We start from the raw sequence: 15,912 nt of genomic DNA, 5'->3' as shown, positions 1-15,912 counted from the left end.
ACACTATTACCACATATTTTTAATAAAATGTAGATTTTTTTAATTTTATGTTAAAAGTTTTACAAGATTGAATATTCTTTTTATAAAAGATACAAGAATTAATCTTGTATGATCTTAATTTTTTTAGAGACTTACACAAAATAAACCCATTTGTACTTTTATTCAAAACCCATTTGCAAATATTTTCTCCTCTTAATCACAAATGCAAATATTATCTGAATCATAAACACTTCCATAAAATGAGTATTTGGTTAATATTCACTGCATTTCTAAGATTATTTGTAAAAGTTAAATATATATGTTGCTATTTAATTTTTATTGTCACCTTCATAAAAATTATTTATATCAACTCATTACGTTTAGAATAAAAATATACCAATATGAAGTTTATTATTCCTGATAATACTTTATATTTGAAAATTAGTTTTCAAACCATGAAACAAACATAAGAATTAATTTTGTAACCACTAGATTAAAAAAAAAAAACCTTTATACTCATGAGTCACGATTTATTAGACCAATTTCAGCGCCAATTTAAAATTAAATTCAATCTTCTGAGCAAAGAAAATAATATATCAGAACCATGACATTAGCTTAAAAAGAAAACTGGTTTCAATAATTTGTGGAGCAACGAAAATCAGAGGCTGCATTATTGATCTACACCATGAATTGGTGAAGATAATCAAAAGTATTCAAGAAAACAAACCAACAAAATGTTTAAAAATTTGTCAGAAAGGTATCAAACACACATGCTTTCAAAGAGGACCGGGGAAGGTTCCATTGTCCCTCTGTTCATTCCACTTGTCAACCTGCAATAATTTGCATAAAAAAAAGAGAGAGAAATCACAAACAGTTCAGCTAATTCAAATCATGTTACAAAATTGCTGCGAGTAAAAAGCATGAAGATTAATTTCAGGCAACTATGGCTCTTGGAACAAGTTAATTTCATTGAAGTTAAATGTATAGGAAGGGAAATCCTAAAAACTAGACTATATAAGAAACAGTCCATTAGTCATTGAGATAATAAGTAAATGTGATTTGGGAAAAAGACCAGGGAGTGAGGAATGCAAACTAGAAAAAGGGAAAACTACACACAAAGACAAAACAAAATGCATAAACGCACAAAAGCTCAAACATTTGAAGATAGGACACGAGTGTGTGATTCGTGCAATGGCCATACAGTCATAGCCGTCTTTGAGGGCATGCAATACAGGCTACCACACAGTGCCCAAAATTTATCACAGTTAATTTGTTGTTAAATAGTCTCATAAAATGTTTGTCACGGTAAATAAGACCTCTATTAGTTTTGTCACGGTTAAACTGTGACTAATCAACACATGGCCTCCAAAAACATCAGACAATTGATATAGTGTGAACTGAATTATAAGGAGTTACCCTACTATAAATGCAGACAAGACAGTGCTTTTCTCTCACCCTAAGAGTTCTAGCCAATAGAGTTTTGACTCCAATTGAAAACCAGAATAATATATTAGCAAGCAAGCAATTGTCGGAAAATAAATTCCATTAAATGATGAAGACTATCTTGTAAAAACATAGATTGAAAATTGCATTGACTAGTGATACTTAAAATAAGGGTAATCCACATGCAGAAAAAGTAGAGAATCAAACTGAAAGTTCATTGATTCTTATCGCAACAACAAAAAATTCTAGTTCCTAAATGTTTAAAGCTAGCATATGGAAAGTGCCAACTCTTGTGCATTGTTGAGCACCACAAATCGCATTAACTTTTGCCATGACATCAATCTTTACATTAAAGTAAATTTGCAGTCGATCCCAACCATGTAAATCAAAGTTAAATGCTTGCTTATTTTAAAAAAAGCTAAGAGGTGCTTACCCATTCACCGGGGCAAAGAGAACGGTAATATTTGGCAAATTTCTCACATTCCCCTGAGTTATCACCTTTTACTGTAAGGCACCTGTAATTAAAGTCAGGCTTAAATTAAAGACATAAAGAACAATTTTTTGCTGAATCATATAGCCGGAGTCAGGAAATCCACCTATGAAACTCTATGTAGCGAGTGAAACAGTGCCGGGTTTGATTAGTTGTAGGAAAGCGAAAATCAACAGGTGCTGTTTTTAGCTCAATCTACAAGGAAGAAACACAATATCAAGTCAGGAAAAAGACAACAGGACGATATAGAAAGATATCGGCTACATTAAAATTAAAACACAAATGAGATAAAATGTGTCACAGTAGAAAGCTATTGAGTGATATTGTATCATGCCATTTAGTTTTAAGCAATGAGGATATGCATGTCTTAAATATATGATCCATATGAATGAATAAAATGAAAACAAAGACAAAACACACATCTTGAATCAAATTCATTGTAAGTTGTGTTATTGGGGGACGGTGCTTTCATTTGCAGCAAAACTAAAACCAACTTTAGAGGGATAACTTAAAACGCCGTGATCAAATATCAAAAAGTGCAGCCAAATTGCAACTTGCCATTTTTTTGTGATAAATAACTACAATATAGGTGAAATGAACCATTAATCATAAGTAACATACTGGCAAAATATTTGATATGGAGTCAAAATTCAAAAAAATAATCCCTGAGGTAGCTGTGACCAAGGTTGTAAGTCTACGTAGACTTGTGAAGGCTCCGTGGATTCTTAAGAGTCTATGGAAAATAAAAAATGACTCTAAAGAAGCATTAAAAGACACATATGCATAATAGAACATCAATTAAAATGACAATTCCATTTTCAAATAGTAACAAAACAAAGGGAACAAGCCATAACAAAACAAAGGGCCGCGTTGTTTCAAAAAATAAAGCAACAAAAAACCAGTAAAACTAATAATGCCATTTTTGGTGAATGAAGATAACACAAACAAGAAGCACTCACTTGAGACAAAAAAAAAATGAAACAAAAACAGAGCAGGCATAAAAAACAATACATAAAAAGAGAACAAAATGAATAGAGCAAAAAAATGAATTGTCTATCCAAAGACTAGGCGAGTCTATCACGAGAAAGAGTCTGAGTATGAGTGAACTCGTTTTGGATTCCTAGACACGGAAACTCGTCTAAGTCTACATGTTGAATTGCAAGTCTAACAAACAGAGTTGTGACACACCACAGGTACACACTATAAACAAGTATGGCTATTAATTTAAAATATTAACAAAAACTACAGTTAAACATCGTCAGCTGCAATTTCAACCGTTTTAAGAACTTACATTCGGATCCCTACAATGAGCACCAATTATAAGGGCACAATTAAAATTCATTCAAAACTACATACATTTTAATAGTTTTAATTATCCAAACTGCATCTATATATCAGTGCTCCAGCAGTAGGGATTTTATAGCTAAATGAAACTATTAACTCAATAACTATTTTAAAATATAAAATTAGAGTAGTCAATAGCTGCACTATCGCGCTATAGCGGAGCAGAGGCCAACCGCTATGGGAAGAGCCTTAGTTGTGCAGAACTTTATAGCGGCTGCTATAGCCTATTAGCGGCCGCCATAGAGTAAATTGCAGAATAGCGGAGTAGAGCAGTTTCTGGTCTGTTATCCTTTTCCCTTCTAAAATAACCGAAATCACCCCTTAAGATTAGTTTAACCTAAAATTAAAGATCATAAACAATCCCAACCTCTCGTCTATAATCTTAATTTATTCAAACAACATTGAACAATAAAACCAGCAAAGACCATAATTTAAAATCTAAAAACACGAAATGCAGCTCTATTCACATAAAAAAATTATTTAAAAAAAAAAACATACAAATCCACAATCTTACGGAAAAATACCTAACGGCAACAAAATGATTCAATAGGTAAGCGAGAGAATATACACAATTTCTAACATATGAATATGCATAATCTCAAAAGATAATGAATCAGAATTTTTCAAAAGCGAAAAGAGAAAAAGAAAAATGAAACCTAAATGAATATTCGACGGGGATTGAGTCAGAATCGGAGAAAGAGCGTACCTCGGCCATGATGAGTGAGGGAGACTCGATAAACAAATCAATGAAGAAATGAACAAAACTAAAAGAAAGGGTAACTTATTATAATTATGAATAAATAAATAATTAACAAAAGGGTTGTAATATAGGCCTTAAGAAAGGCCTAATTATGACTGATTAATGAAAATTGCTTTTTGCACCTTCTTTTATAAATTATTCAAAAGGTGGTGAATATTAAAAAAAAATATATTGATTATTGATTAATCAAAAGGTATTCAGAAATTACTCGGCTTGATTTTCACTTTTTTGCAATTTTTTTCTTTACTTTTTTAAATATATTTTGATGTTTGAATTGGAGTCCAAATTTGTTTTTTAAATTGAAAGATTCAACCATTTTATACAAGTGTTCTTAATCTTAAACTTTGTATAGTTGGAATATTTATGATTTTGGTTAAATTTTCTTCTTTTCAAAATATATAGCACCACTTTTTTTATAATATACATGTTAGAAGAATTTAAAGGTAGTGCATTGATACTGTAAACTATATACATATAATCAATCAAAATTCTTACACTTATCATGTCATATTAGTTTTTTTTAATTAAAATTGTGTTTTAATTAGATACATGATTGTGATTGATTGACAGTGTAAAAATCGGTCATATTCTTTTTTCTCTAAAAGTAAATAAATTCAATGAGATATTCCATTATATTTCATCATTGTTTAATTTCTTACACCCAATTGTTACACCAATACTTACACCTAACAGTACTTTATAGTAGTCAATAAATTTGGTTAATGCAGTGTATAAACTTGGTTAATGCAGTAATAAAGTTGTTTAATGCAACATTCAGGTATTAAAAATATTTTTTAGCAGTCATCAAAGTTGGTTAATGCAGTGTAAAAACTTGGTTAATACAGTAATGAAGTTGGTTAATGCACGTCCAAATATTAAAAATAAACATCCGTACATGAATAGTATTCATTCGTACATGAACAGTATTCGTCCGTACATGAACAATGTCGTCCGTACATACGGTGTAGGTGTAAGGTTTAGTGTAAGAATAACATTTCTGTTGTTTAATTTCAAATTTTTCTAATAAGTCAGAGTTATTTATCATTATAAATTTAAAGATTATATTATTGAGTTTGGGCTTAGTTTTTCAAACTCTTTTATTTATGTTTATCTTTATTTATTTAATAATATTTATCTAATTGTTGGAGAGAAGAATGCTAGGAACTTTCACAGGTAGCTAAGTTGTCTAGTGTCCCGTTTAGATCTATTATGTAAAATCTTGAAAGAAAAAAAAATAGGACGTAGGAGACAGGATATTGTGTAGGACGCAGGTTTAAAATTTTTTGGTCCATCTCATTAAAAAAAAATGGGATTGAGAAGGACAAACTCCTGGAGCACTGTATATTTTTAGTCTAATAAGGGTAAAAATTTACGTTGATAAATATTCGAGTCTGCAAAAACACGAAAAAACGGAGTGGGGACAGAACAGGCATGTTAGAGGGTGTGTTGGATTAATTTATTAACCAATAAAATATGATTCATGTAAATAAAATGCTTAAATCTGATGATTTTTGGGTTTGATCGGGTAATTAAGCCAGTGAGCTTTTATTTTGAAATTAAAAATAAAATTCAAATCCCTCTTTTGTCTTTTATGACTAGGGATGGTAAAAAAAACCATATCTATGGATTACCCGCGGGTAAAATCTGTCTCGGGTACGAGTTAAATGGTTTAACAGGTATCCACGGGTAAAATAAACGGATACTTAGTTATATGTTTCTTTATTGGCACGAATACGAAGTTGATGGTTCTCGTACCTGCAAGTATCCGTATCCGTTAACAATTAATAAATTATTTAAATATTAATTTATTTAATATAAAATTATTATTATTATATATTATTAAAATTATTTAGTTGAATATGTAATTATTTTATTTTGTTGAGTTTGTTTACTTAATAAAAGAAGAAATAAAATGAATGTGATTCATATTTTTTTATTATTATTATGGGTTAGATTTGAAAATATTTTTTTTGTCTTTAATAGCGATAAAAACTTATTTAATTATATTATTAATTTTTTAAAATATTTAAATAATAGTATTTATGGATATTCGTTTAATACCCATGGATATTGGATACCCGTTTGACGGATACTCGCATGGGTATGAGGCGAGTACGTATATCATATTTACTAAATGGGGCGGTAGCGATGGATTAGTAACTGTACCCACGGATACCCACCCATTATCATCTCAATTCATGACTATTGTGACGTGACTTTTGAGAATAGTAGATTATTGTCGGAATAAGACACATAAAATAGACATCATTAGGAAAGAAACACTCATTTTTCTTATTCTTTCAAACAAAATAAAATAGTATATTCATCATCAAAGATACACATAAAAGAAGAAGGAAGAGATGAGAGAATAATTTAGAAAATTTCTTTACCCACCTCCCTATGGGGGTCACCCCCAGCGAAAAACCTAAACTACCCCTGCTTCGGAGATGAATCTCCGAAGTTATATTTTTTTTTTGAATTTTTGTTGACTTCGGAAATGCATCTCCGAAAACACCAATTTTTTGGTGTTTTCGAATATGCATTTCCGAAGTCAAAAAAAATTCAAAATTCATGCATATTTTCGGAAGTTCATTTTCGAAACTGTTGCTGCATATACAAATTTCCCTCCTTCACTATTTCATCATTTTTCTCCAAAACTTCTCAAAACCCTCTCTAAAACCCAATCAATCTCCATCAATTTTTCGCCCTAAAATCAAGTTTCAAACCGTTGATCACGTTAAAGGGAGCATAGAAAGCTACAATTTCAGGTAAACATCTCTCATTTCATCCCATATTTCACTACATTGATTCAACAAATTTATGCTGAAAACTGATATGGTTCGGAAGTTCATTTCCGAAATATATTACCTAAAAAATTTCGGAAATGAACTTCCGAAATATGCCCTGGCAGTTTAAAAAAAAACAGTTTTGGCCAATTTTGCTAATTTATTCATTTGTTAGGTATGGTGCATCCGGACAACATTGTGCAAGACGATGGAGTATTAGTTCCGGAAATTGTCAACGTTAATAACGATCCTGTTATTGACGTTACTCCTATGATCAATGCGGTCGATGTTCGGCAACATTTTACAAATGATCGGAGCTTCGGTAGTCGCGAACAATTGATTGATTGGGTTCGGAAGGAAGCTAACAAACATGCATTTGGAATTGTTATTTTAAGGTCGGACAACGTAAATAGTAGGCGGAAAGCTTTCGTTGTTTTGAATTGCGAACGGGGTGGTAGTTATGTACAATCAAACCGGGTGCTAAAACACGAGGACACGGGATCGAGAAAGTGCGGGTGTTGTAACACCCCTTACTAACCCCGCGGCAATTTTAAAACAATTATTCAGAGTACATGAAATAAGGGTGCCACAATTCATAATAAACAATTATCATTCAGTCATGTCATGCATTCACTGAGGTAATCATCATAAATTAAAACGTTTCATGTTCACACAGCGGAAATTTATCAAAAACGGGCTAAGTTTAACATCTTTAAAACTTCTCCTTCAAAACATCAAAACATAACTAGAGTCATAATCATAAACTCTAAACAATCGCGCCCCCAGTGTTACAACTATCAGAGCATGACACCTGACGCTACTAAAACACTGACTCATGAGCTAATCCTCACCGAGTCGAACAACCGCTATCCTCAATCTGAAAATGACAACATGTAAGGGTGAGTCTCATCATAATTAACAAATGTTATAAGGTTATAAAGCCATAACACATCACAGTTGTATCATTCACCCAATTGTTTCATAAACAGACAATCAAAACAATCAAACAACAATCAACACATCATCAACATTTACAACACTGGAATGCATCCAATCATGTTATAAATTATGCATATGTATGAACTGACACTATGCATGTGGTACCAACATCATCAAATGGGGATAACCCATGACCGATCCAACATCGTCCAAGATACGGCCCTGCCAGCACAGATTCCACACGATGGGAATCATGCCCTTCACTGATCCAACACACCCTTATGGATACAGTATCCTCAATGAACATGAATGAATGCAACATATACAACATACTTCTACCATCATCATCATCAATCATCAACATCATCATCATCATTCAAGTATGTTCATATATATTAACATCATTCAATCACAATTCCATAATCATCATATACAAAATATACACGTATTTGCATCAATCATCATACTCAATAAGAATAGCATACATGTATTTTCATCATTCTAAAAACCAATCAATCATCATCATATAGATAATCCTACAAGCTTCGTTTAGCTCAAAACGGCGCATCAAACGGATCAACGGTTAAAAAGTTATGCATCTTTGAACTTTTAAAATATCTCAAAACACCAACAGCACGCGGCGCCATCACCAGTTCGCGGCGCGCACTGAGCGTCCCAAAAATTCATTGGCTCTCTGCCAAGCTGTTCGCGGCGCAAACATCCACACGCGGCGCGAAACGAGAAAAAGTTACGCCTTTGCGGCGCGAACACAGGTACGCGGCGCGACCTGAGCGTATCACAACTTCCTGGCATTCTGCCCACCTGTTCGTGGCGCCACCCTGTGCACGCGGCGCGAACCGGCGATTTCAGAAACCCCAACCTGCAGAAAACAGCATTCTATGCATTCCAAACACACCCAATTCATACCAGTACGAACCTAGAGAAATAGAATGCACAAACAACACAAAAATACGTCTCATAATACACCAATTACACATCACTTGAGACCATAACAATGCAGACATCATAGATTCAAACATAGAGATCAAACATCATACAATTGACTCAATCCCTAAACCTATCATATGACTCAATCGACCCGAATTCCACATCTATTCAGTATTATCAACCCCTAACCCGATAATAGATGATAATCAGATAAGTCCCCCCTTACCTTAGACAAATTTCTTGATTCTTGGTCTCTCCCTCTACCGTTCTCTTTCTCGTTCCTCGTTCCTCATACTTCTGTTCTTTCACGTTCTTTCTTTCTTCCCAATTCCAATTATTTTATGAAAATAATAATAATATTAGTAAAGGGCCTTCCTATATCACACCCCCCTTTCACTATTTCTCACATGGCCCAAATGCCATAAACCATTATTTATTTATTATTTTCACAAAATCCTTAATAATTCTAATTATTAATTCAATATTCTTGATTAAATTAATATTAAAATTATACGGGCGTTACAACTCTCCCCCACTAAAAGAGTTTTCGTCCTCGAAAACATACCTCAGGTAAAGAGCTCTGGATACGAATCCTTCATCTGGCTCTCTAGCTCCCAGGTAATATTTCCTTCAGCTGGTCCTCCCCAAGCTACTCTGACTAAAGCTATTTCCTTGCCCCGCAATTGCTTCAGTCTTCTATCTTCAATCCTCACAGGTAACGTTTCAACCGTTAAGTTGTCTTTCACCTGTACATCATCCACTTGGATCACGTGGGACGGATCCGAAATGTATTTCCTCAATTGAGACACATGAAATACATCATGCAAGTTGGCAAGCATTGGCGGTAACGCAATACGATATGCCACTTCTCCCACTCTTTCTGAAATTTGGAATGGTCCAATAAAACGCGGAGTCAACTTCTTTGACTTCAAAGCTCGACCAATACCCGTCATAGGAGTAACCTTCATAAACACATGATCTCCCTCTTGAAACTCAAGTGTCTTCCTCCTCTTATCATAATAACTCTTTTGACGACTCTGAGAAGCTTTCATCTTCTCCTGAATCATCTTAATCTTCTCCGTAGTCTGTTGTACAATATCTGGTCCAATCACAGCACTCTCACCAGCTTCGTACCAACACAATGGAGTTCTACATCTCCTACCATACAATGCCTCAAACGGAGCCATGCCTATACCCGAATGATAGCTGTTGTTGTAGGTAAATTCAATCAAAGGCAGATAACTATCCCAAGCACCTCCTTTTTCTAATACACAAGCACGTAACAAATCTTCTAACGACTGAATTGTTCTCTCAGTCTGTCCATCCGTCTGCGGATGATAAGCAGAACTCAGTCTCAGCTTAGTACCCAAAGCCTTCTGCAAACCTTCCCAGAACTTAGACGTAAATCTCGGATCTCTGTCTGACACGATACTCGAAGGAATACCATGCAGACTGACTATCTTCTCAATGTATAATTGAGCCAGCTTTTCCATCGGATAATCCATTCTTACCGGTATGAAATGTGCAGACTTCGTCAATCTGTCCACCACAACCCAGATAGCTTCACAATTCTTAACAGTTCTCGGCAAACCCGAAACAAAATCCTTCGATATGCTATCCCACTTCCACTCAGGAATAAACATCGGTTGCATAAATCCAGATGGCTTCTGATGTTCAACCTTTGACTTCTGACAAGTCAAACAAGAATACACAAACTCAGCAATTTCTTTCTTCATTCCAGGCCACCAAAATAGCTTTCTCAAATCATGATACATCTTGGTAGCACCAGGATGAATACTTAATCCACTACGGTGTCCTTCTTCTAAAATATTTCTTCGGAGTTCAGCAACATCCGGAACACAAACTCTGTTTCCAAACCTCAGTATACCATTCTCGTCAACTCTGAATTCACCGCTCTTGCCTTGGTTAATCAAAGTCAACTTGTCGACTAATTCGACATCAGCCTTTTTGCCCTCTCTGATCTCTTCAAGAATACCACTGGTCAGCTTCATCATTCCCAACTTAACACTAGTAGGAGTACCTTCACATACCAAACTCAAGTCTCTGAATTGTTCAATCAAATCCAATTCCTTCACCATTAGCATAGACATATGCAAAGTCTTCCTACTTAAAGCATCCGCAACTACGTTTGCCTTACCCGGATGGTAATTCAAACTGAAATCATAGTCTTTAAGGAATTCTAACCACCTTCTCTGCCTCATATTCAGTTCCTTATGGTCAAAGAGATATTTCAGACTCTTATGATCACTGAACACTTCAAATCTCGACCCATACAAATAATGTCGCCACAACTTCAAGACAAAAACCACCGCTGCCAACTCCAAATCATGAGTCGGATAATTCCTTTCATGCACTTTGAGTTGTCTCGACGCGTACGCGACCACTTGTTGGTTCTGCATCAATACACCACCTAAACCCATCAGCGAAGCATCACAATAAACCACAAATGATTCTGTCAGATTCGGCAAAATCAAAATAGGAGCACTAGTCAACCTCTTCTTCACCTCTTGGAATCCTTCCTCGCATTTTACATCCCAAATGAAAGCCTGACCCTTTCTGGTTAATTTAGTTAACGACAATGCTAACTTTGAAAATCCTTCAATGAACTTCCTGTAGTAACCTGCAAGACCAATAAAACTACGAATCTCTGACACTGATTTTGGAGCTTCCCACTGGGATACAGCCTCTATCTTAGTAGGATCGACAGCAATACCATTCTTTGAAATTACATGTCCAAGAAAACTGACCTCTTCTAACCAAAATTCACACTTCGACAATTTGGCAAAAAGTTGCTTCTCTTTTAACAACTCCAACACAATTCTGAGATGTTCTGCATGTTCTTCCTCACTCTTAGAATATATTAGGATATCATCTATAAACACCACCACGAACTTATCGAGATAAGGATGAAATATCCTATTCATATACTCCATAAATACACCAGGTGCGTTAGTAACTCCAAACGACATTACCGAATACTCATAATGTCCATACCTTGTCCTGAAAGCGGTCTTCTGAATATCATCGTCTTTCACACGAATCTGGTGATACCCAGACCTTAGATCAATCTTACTAAACACTCTTGCTCCAACCAACTGATCCATCAAATCATCAATCCTCGGCAAGGGATACCGATTCTTGATAGTAACCTTGTTCAATTGTCTGTAATCCACACACAACCTCATTGAACCCTCCTCCTTCTTCACTAGCAACACAGGTGCACCCCACGGAGAAACACTAGGACGAATGAATTTCTTCTCCAGCAATTCTTCCAACTGCTTCTTCAGTTCTGTCAGCTCAGACGGTGACATACGGTACGGTGCCATTGACACTGGACTAGTTCCCGGAATTAAATCAATAGAAAACTCCACTTCTCTTTCCGGTGGTAATTCATTCACTTCTTCCGGAAAAACTTCTGGGAATTCACACACCACAGGTAATTCTCTACTCGTCACTTTTTCTTTCACATTCATCAATGCGAACAACATAAACACTGTTGCACCATCCTTGATAGCTTCACTCACTTGTCTAGCCGTCATCTCCAGATCATCAGAATGAACTTCTTCAGGAAAGATTACTGTCTTCGAAAAATAGTTGATGTGGACACGGTTAAATTCTAACCAGTTCATCCCCAGGATTACATCGAGTTGTTTCAACGGAAGGCACACTAAGTCCATCCCGAATTCCCTACCAAAAATATCAACCGGACAATTCAAGCATGCGGACGAAGTAGTTACTGACCCCGACGCTGGAGTATCAATAACCATACTTCCATTTATTTCAGATATTTCCAAATTCAACCTCTCAGCATAATCCAAAGAAATAAAAGAATGAGTTGCTCCAGTATCAATAATCGCAACTAAAGGTGTGCCATGAATAAAACACGTACCTTTAATTAGTCTATCCTCCGGAGTGGTTTCCGATCCAGTCAAAGCAAAGACCTTCCCTCCAGCTTGGTTCTTCTTCGGTTTAGGACACTGTGGGCTAATGTGACCCTCTTCACCACAATTGTAACAAGTCACAATCTTCTTCTTACAATCAGCGGCAACATGACCCACTTCTTCACACTTGAAGCACTTCTTCTGATTCAGCTTGCACTCATTCCTACGGTGTCCGACCTCACCACAGTTATAGCACCTGACAAAAGCACTGGAGTCTCCCCCACTAGGCTTCTTCCAACCACCAGTCTTTGGATTACCTCTACCATATGGCTTACCCTTATCCATAGGCTTCTTCCCTTTCCTGTCAACTAACTCGCGAGAGTGAGATGACTTCAGCTTGAGATTATCTTCCTCGAAGATCCTACTACAGTCCACCAAGTCTACAAATCTCCGGATTCTCTGATATCTGATACCCTGCTTAATCTCATCGCGGAGACCGTTCTCGAACTTGACGCATTTCGAGAATTCACTAGCTTCATCATTGTTGTAGTGGACGTAGTACTTTGCCAACTCAACGAACTTCGAAGCATACTCTGGTACTGTCATGCTACCTTGAACTAGTTCCAGAAATTCAATTTCCTTTCGACCCCTTACGTCTTCAGGAAAGTACCTTCTCAAAAACTCTCTCTTGAACACAGCCCAAGAAATAGCCACACCATCAGCTTCCAGTTCAGTCCTGGTAGTCAGCCACCAGTCGTCAGCCTCTTCAGACAACATGTGAGTACCATACCTCACCTTCAGATCCTCAGCACAATCGATGACTCTGAAGATTCTCTCGATCTCCTTAAGCCACTTCCGAGCACCTTCAGGATCATGCGTGCCCTTGAACAATGGAGGATTGTTCCTCTGAAAACTGTCCAGCTGTCTGTCAGCACCGATCGCAGCTCCATTGGCATTTCCTCCCATCACACCAGCAATCATGCCCAGAGCCTCAGCGATAGCATCATCATTTCTTCCTCCTCTTCCAGCCATTGTTCTGCTTAAATCACAACCAATTTAATCAGAACAGAAGTATCGACAGTTAACTCTTACTAGTCGCATACACAGGAAAGCAAAACTGACACTAAGACTCTGGTCATAATGACCGACTATGCTCTGATACCACTATTGTAACACCCCTTACTAACCCCGCGGCAATTTTAAAACAATTATTTAGAGTACATGAAATAAGGGTGCCACAATTCATAATAAACAATTATCATTCAGTCATGTCATGCATTCACTGAGGTAATCATCATAAATTAAAACGTTTCATGTTCACACAGCGGAAATTTATCAAAAACGGGCTAAGTTTAACATCTTTAAAACTTATCCTTCAAAACATCAAAACATAACTAGAGTCATAATCATATACTCTAAACAATCGCACCCCCAGTGTTACAACTATCAGAGCATGACACCTGACGCTACTAAAACACCGACTCATGAGCTAATCCTCACCGAGTCGAACAACCGCTATCCTCAATCTGAAAATGACAACATGTAAGGGTGAGTCTCATCATAATTAACAAATGTTATAAGGTTATAAAGCCATAACACATCACAGTTGTATCATTCACCCAATTGTTTCATAAACAGACATTTAAAACAATCAAACAACAATCAACACATCATCAACATTTACAACACTGGAATGCATCCAATCATGTTATAAATTATGCATATGTATGAACTGACACTACGCATGTGGTACCAACATCATCAAATGGGGATAACCCATGACCGATCCAACATCGTCCAAGATACGGCCCTGCCAGCACAGATTCCACACGATGGGAATCATGCCCTTCACTGATCCAACACACCCTTATGGATACAGTATCCTCAATGAACATGAATGAATGCAACATATACAACATACTTCTACCATCATCATCATCAATCATCAACATCATCATCATCATCATTCAAGTATGTTCATATATATTAACATCATTCAATCACAATTCCATAATCATCATATACAAAACATACACGTATTTGCATCAATCATCATACTCAATAAGAATAGCATACATGTATTTTTATCATTCTAAAAACCAATCAATCATCATCATATAGATTATCCTACAAGGTTCGTTTAGCTCAAAACGGCGCATCAAACGGACCAACGGTTAAAAAGTTATGCATCTTTGAACTTTTAAAATATCTCAAAACACCAACAGCACGCGGCGCCATCACCAGTTCGCGGCGCGCACTGAGCGTCCCAAAAATTCATTGGCTCTCTGCCAAGCTGTTCGCGGCGCAAACATCCACACGCAGCGCGAAACGAGAAAAAGTTACGCCTTTGCGGCGCGACCTGAGCGTATCACAACTTCCTGGCATTCTGCCCACCTGTTCGCGGCGCCACCCTGTGCATTCGGCGCGAACCGGCGATTTCAGAAACCCCAACCTGCAGAAAACAGCATTCTATGCATTCCAAACACACCCAATTCATACCAATACGAACCTAGAGAAATAGAATGCACAAACAACACAAAAATACGTCTCATAATACACCAATTACACATCACTTGAGACCATAACAACGCAGACATCATAGATTCAAACATAGAGATCAAACATCATACAATTGACTCAATCCCTAAACCTATCATATGACTCAATCGACCCGAATTCCACATCTATTCAATATTATCAACCCCTAACCCGATAATAGATGATAATCAGATAAGTCCCCCCTTACCTTAGACAAATTTCTTGATTCTTGGTCTCTCCCTCTACCGTTCTCCTTCACGTTCCTCGTTCCTCAGACTTCTGTTCTTTCACGTTCTTTCTTTCTTCCCAATTCCAATTATTTTATGAAAATAATAATAATATTAGTAAAGGGCCTTCCTATATCACACCCCCCTTTCACTATTTCTCACATGGCCCAAATGCCATAAACCATTATTTATTTATTATTTTCACAAAATCCTTAATAATTCTAATTATTAATTCAATATTCTTGATTAAATTAATATTAAAATTATACGGGCGTTACAGGTGTCCGTTTAAGTTGCGTGCCACTCGGAGGGTTGATGATTTGTGGCGGTTAACCGTAATTTGTGGAATGCATAATCATGCCTTGGATCTCAAGTTACACGGGCATCCAATGGCGTGTCGTTTTTCCCGCGAAGAGAGGAATGTGATATCGGACCTAACGATAGTCAAAGTGGCGCCTCGCAACATACTTGCCGATTTGAAGCGTAAGAAACCGGATAGCGTTTCAAATATCAAGCAAATTTACAATGAACGGCACAATCTCAAGGTTTTGAATAT

At 36.3% G+C, this 15,912-nt stretch overlaps 1 protein-coding gene across 1 annotated transcript; it reads right to left on the bottom strand.

The window, feature by feature from the left end:
* Positions 1–568: 568 nt before the first annotated feature.
* On the bottom strand, positions 569–4,031 carry LOC131639170 (cytochrome c oxidase subunit 6b-2). The gene is made up of 4 exons (XM_058909674.1): positions 3,963–4,031; positions 2,019–2,107; positions 1,856–1,937; positions 569–809 (listed from the first exon to the last, which is right to left on the bottom strand). The coding sequence occupies exons 1-4, from the start codon at positions 3,969–3,971 to the stop codon at positions 756–758; spliced, it is 234 nt and encodes a 77-aa protein (XP_058765657.1). The 5' UTR covers positions 3,972–4,031; the 3' UTR covers positions 569–755.
* Between the last annotated feature and the right edge of the window lie 11,881 nt (positions 4,032–15,912).

The sequence above is a fragment of the Vicia villosa genome, unplaced genomic scaffold (genome assembly GCF_029867415.1).
Source record: "Vicia villosa cultivar HV-30 ecotype Madison, WI unplaced genomic scaffold, Vvil1.0 ctg.002549F_1_1, whole genome shotgun sequence".
In the NCBI taxonomy this organism is placed as follows: domain Eukaryota; kingdom Viridiplantae; phylum Streptophyta; class Magnoliopsida; order Fabales; family Fabaceae; genus Vicia; species Vicia villosa.
The sequence above is the reverse complement of the archived record's forward strand: the minus strand, read 5'-3'. Positions and strand labels throughout refer to the sequence as shown.

Excerpts from the sequence above, each read along its gene's own strand:
- LOC131639170 (XM_058909674.1), bottom strand. Across the intron at positions 1,938-2,018 it reads CGCTACATAGAGTTTCATAG|GTGCCTTACAGTAAAAGGTG; the intron begins GTGGATTTCCTG and ends CTTTAATTACAG. Across the intron at positions 810-1,855 it reads CTCTTTGCCCCGGTGAATGG|GTTGACAAGTGGAATGAACA; the intron begins GTAAGCACCTCT and ends AAATTATTGCAG.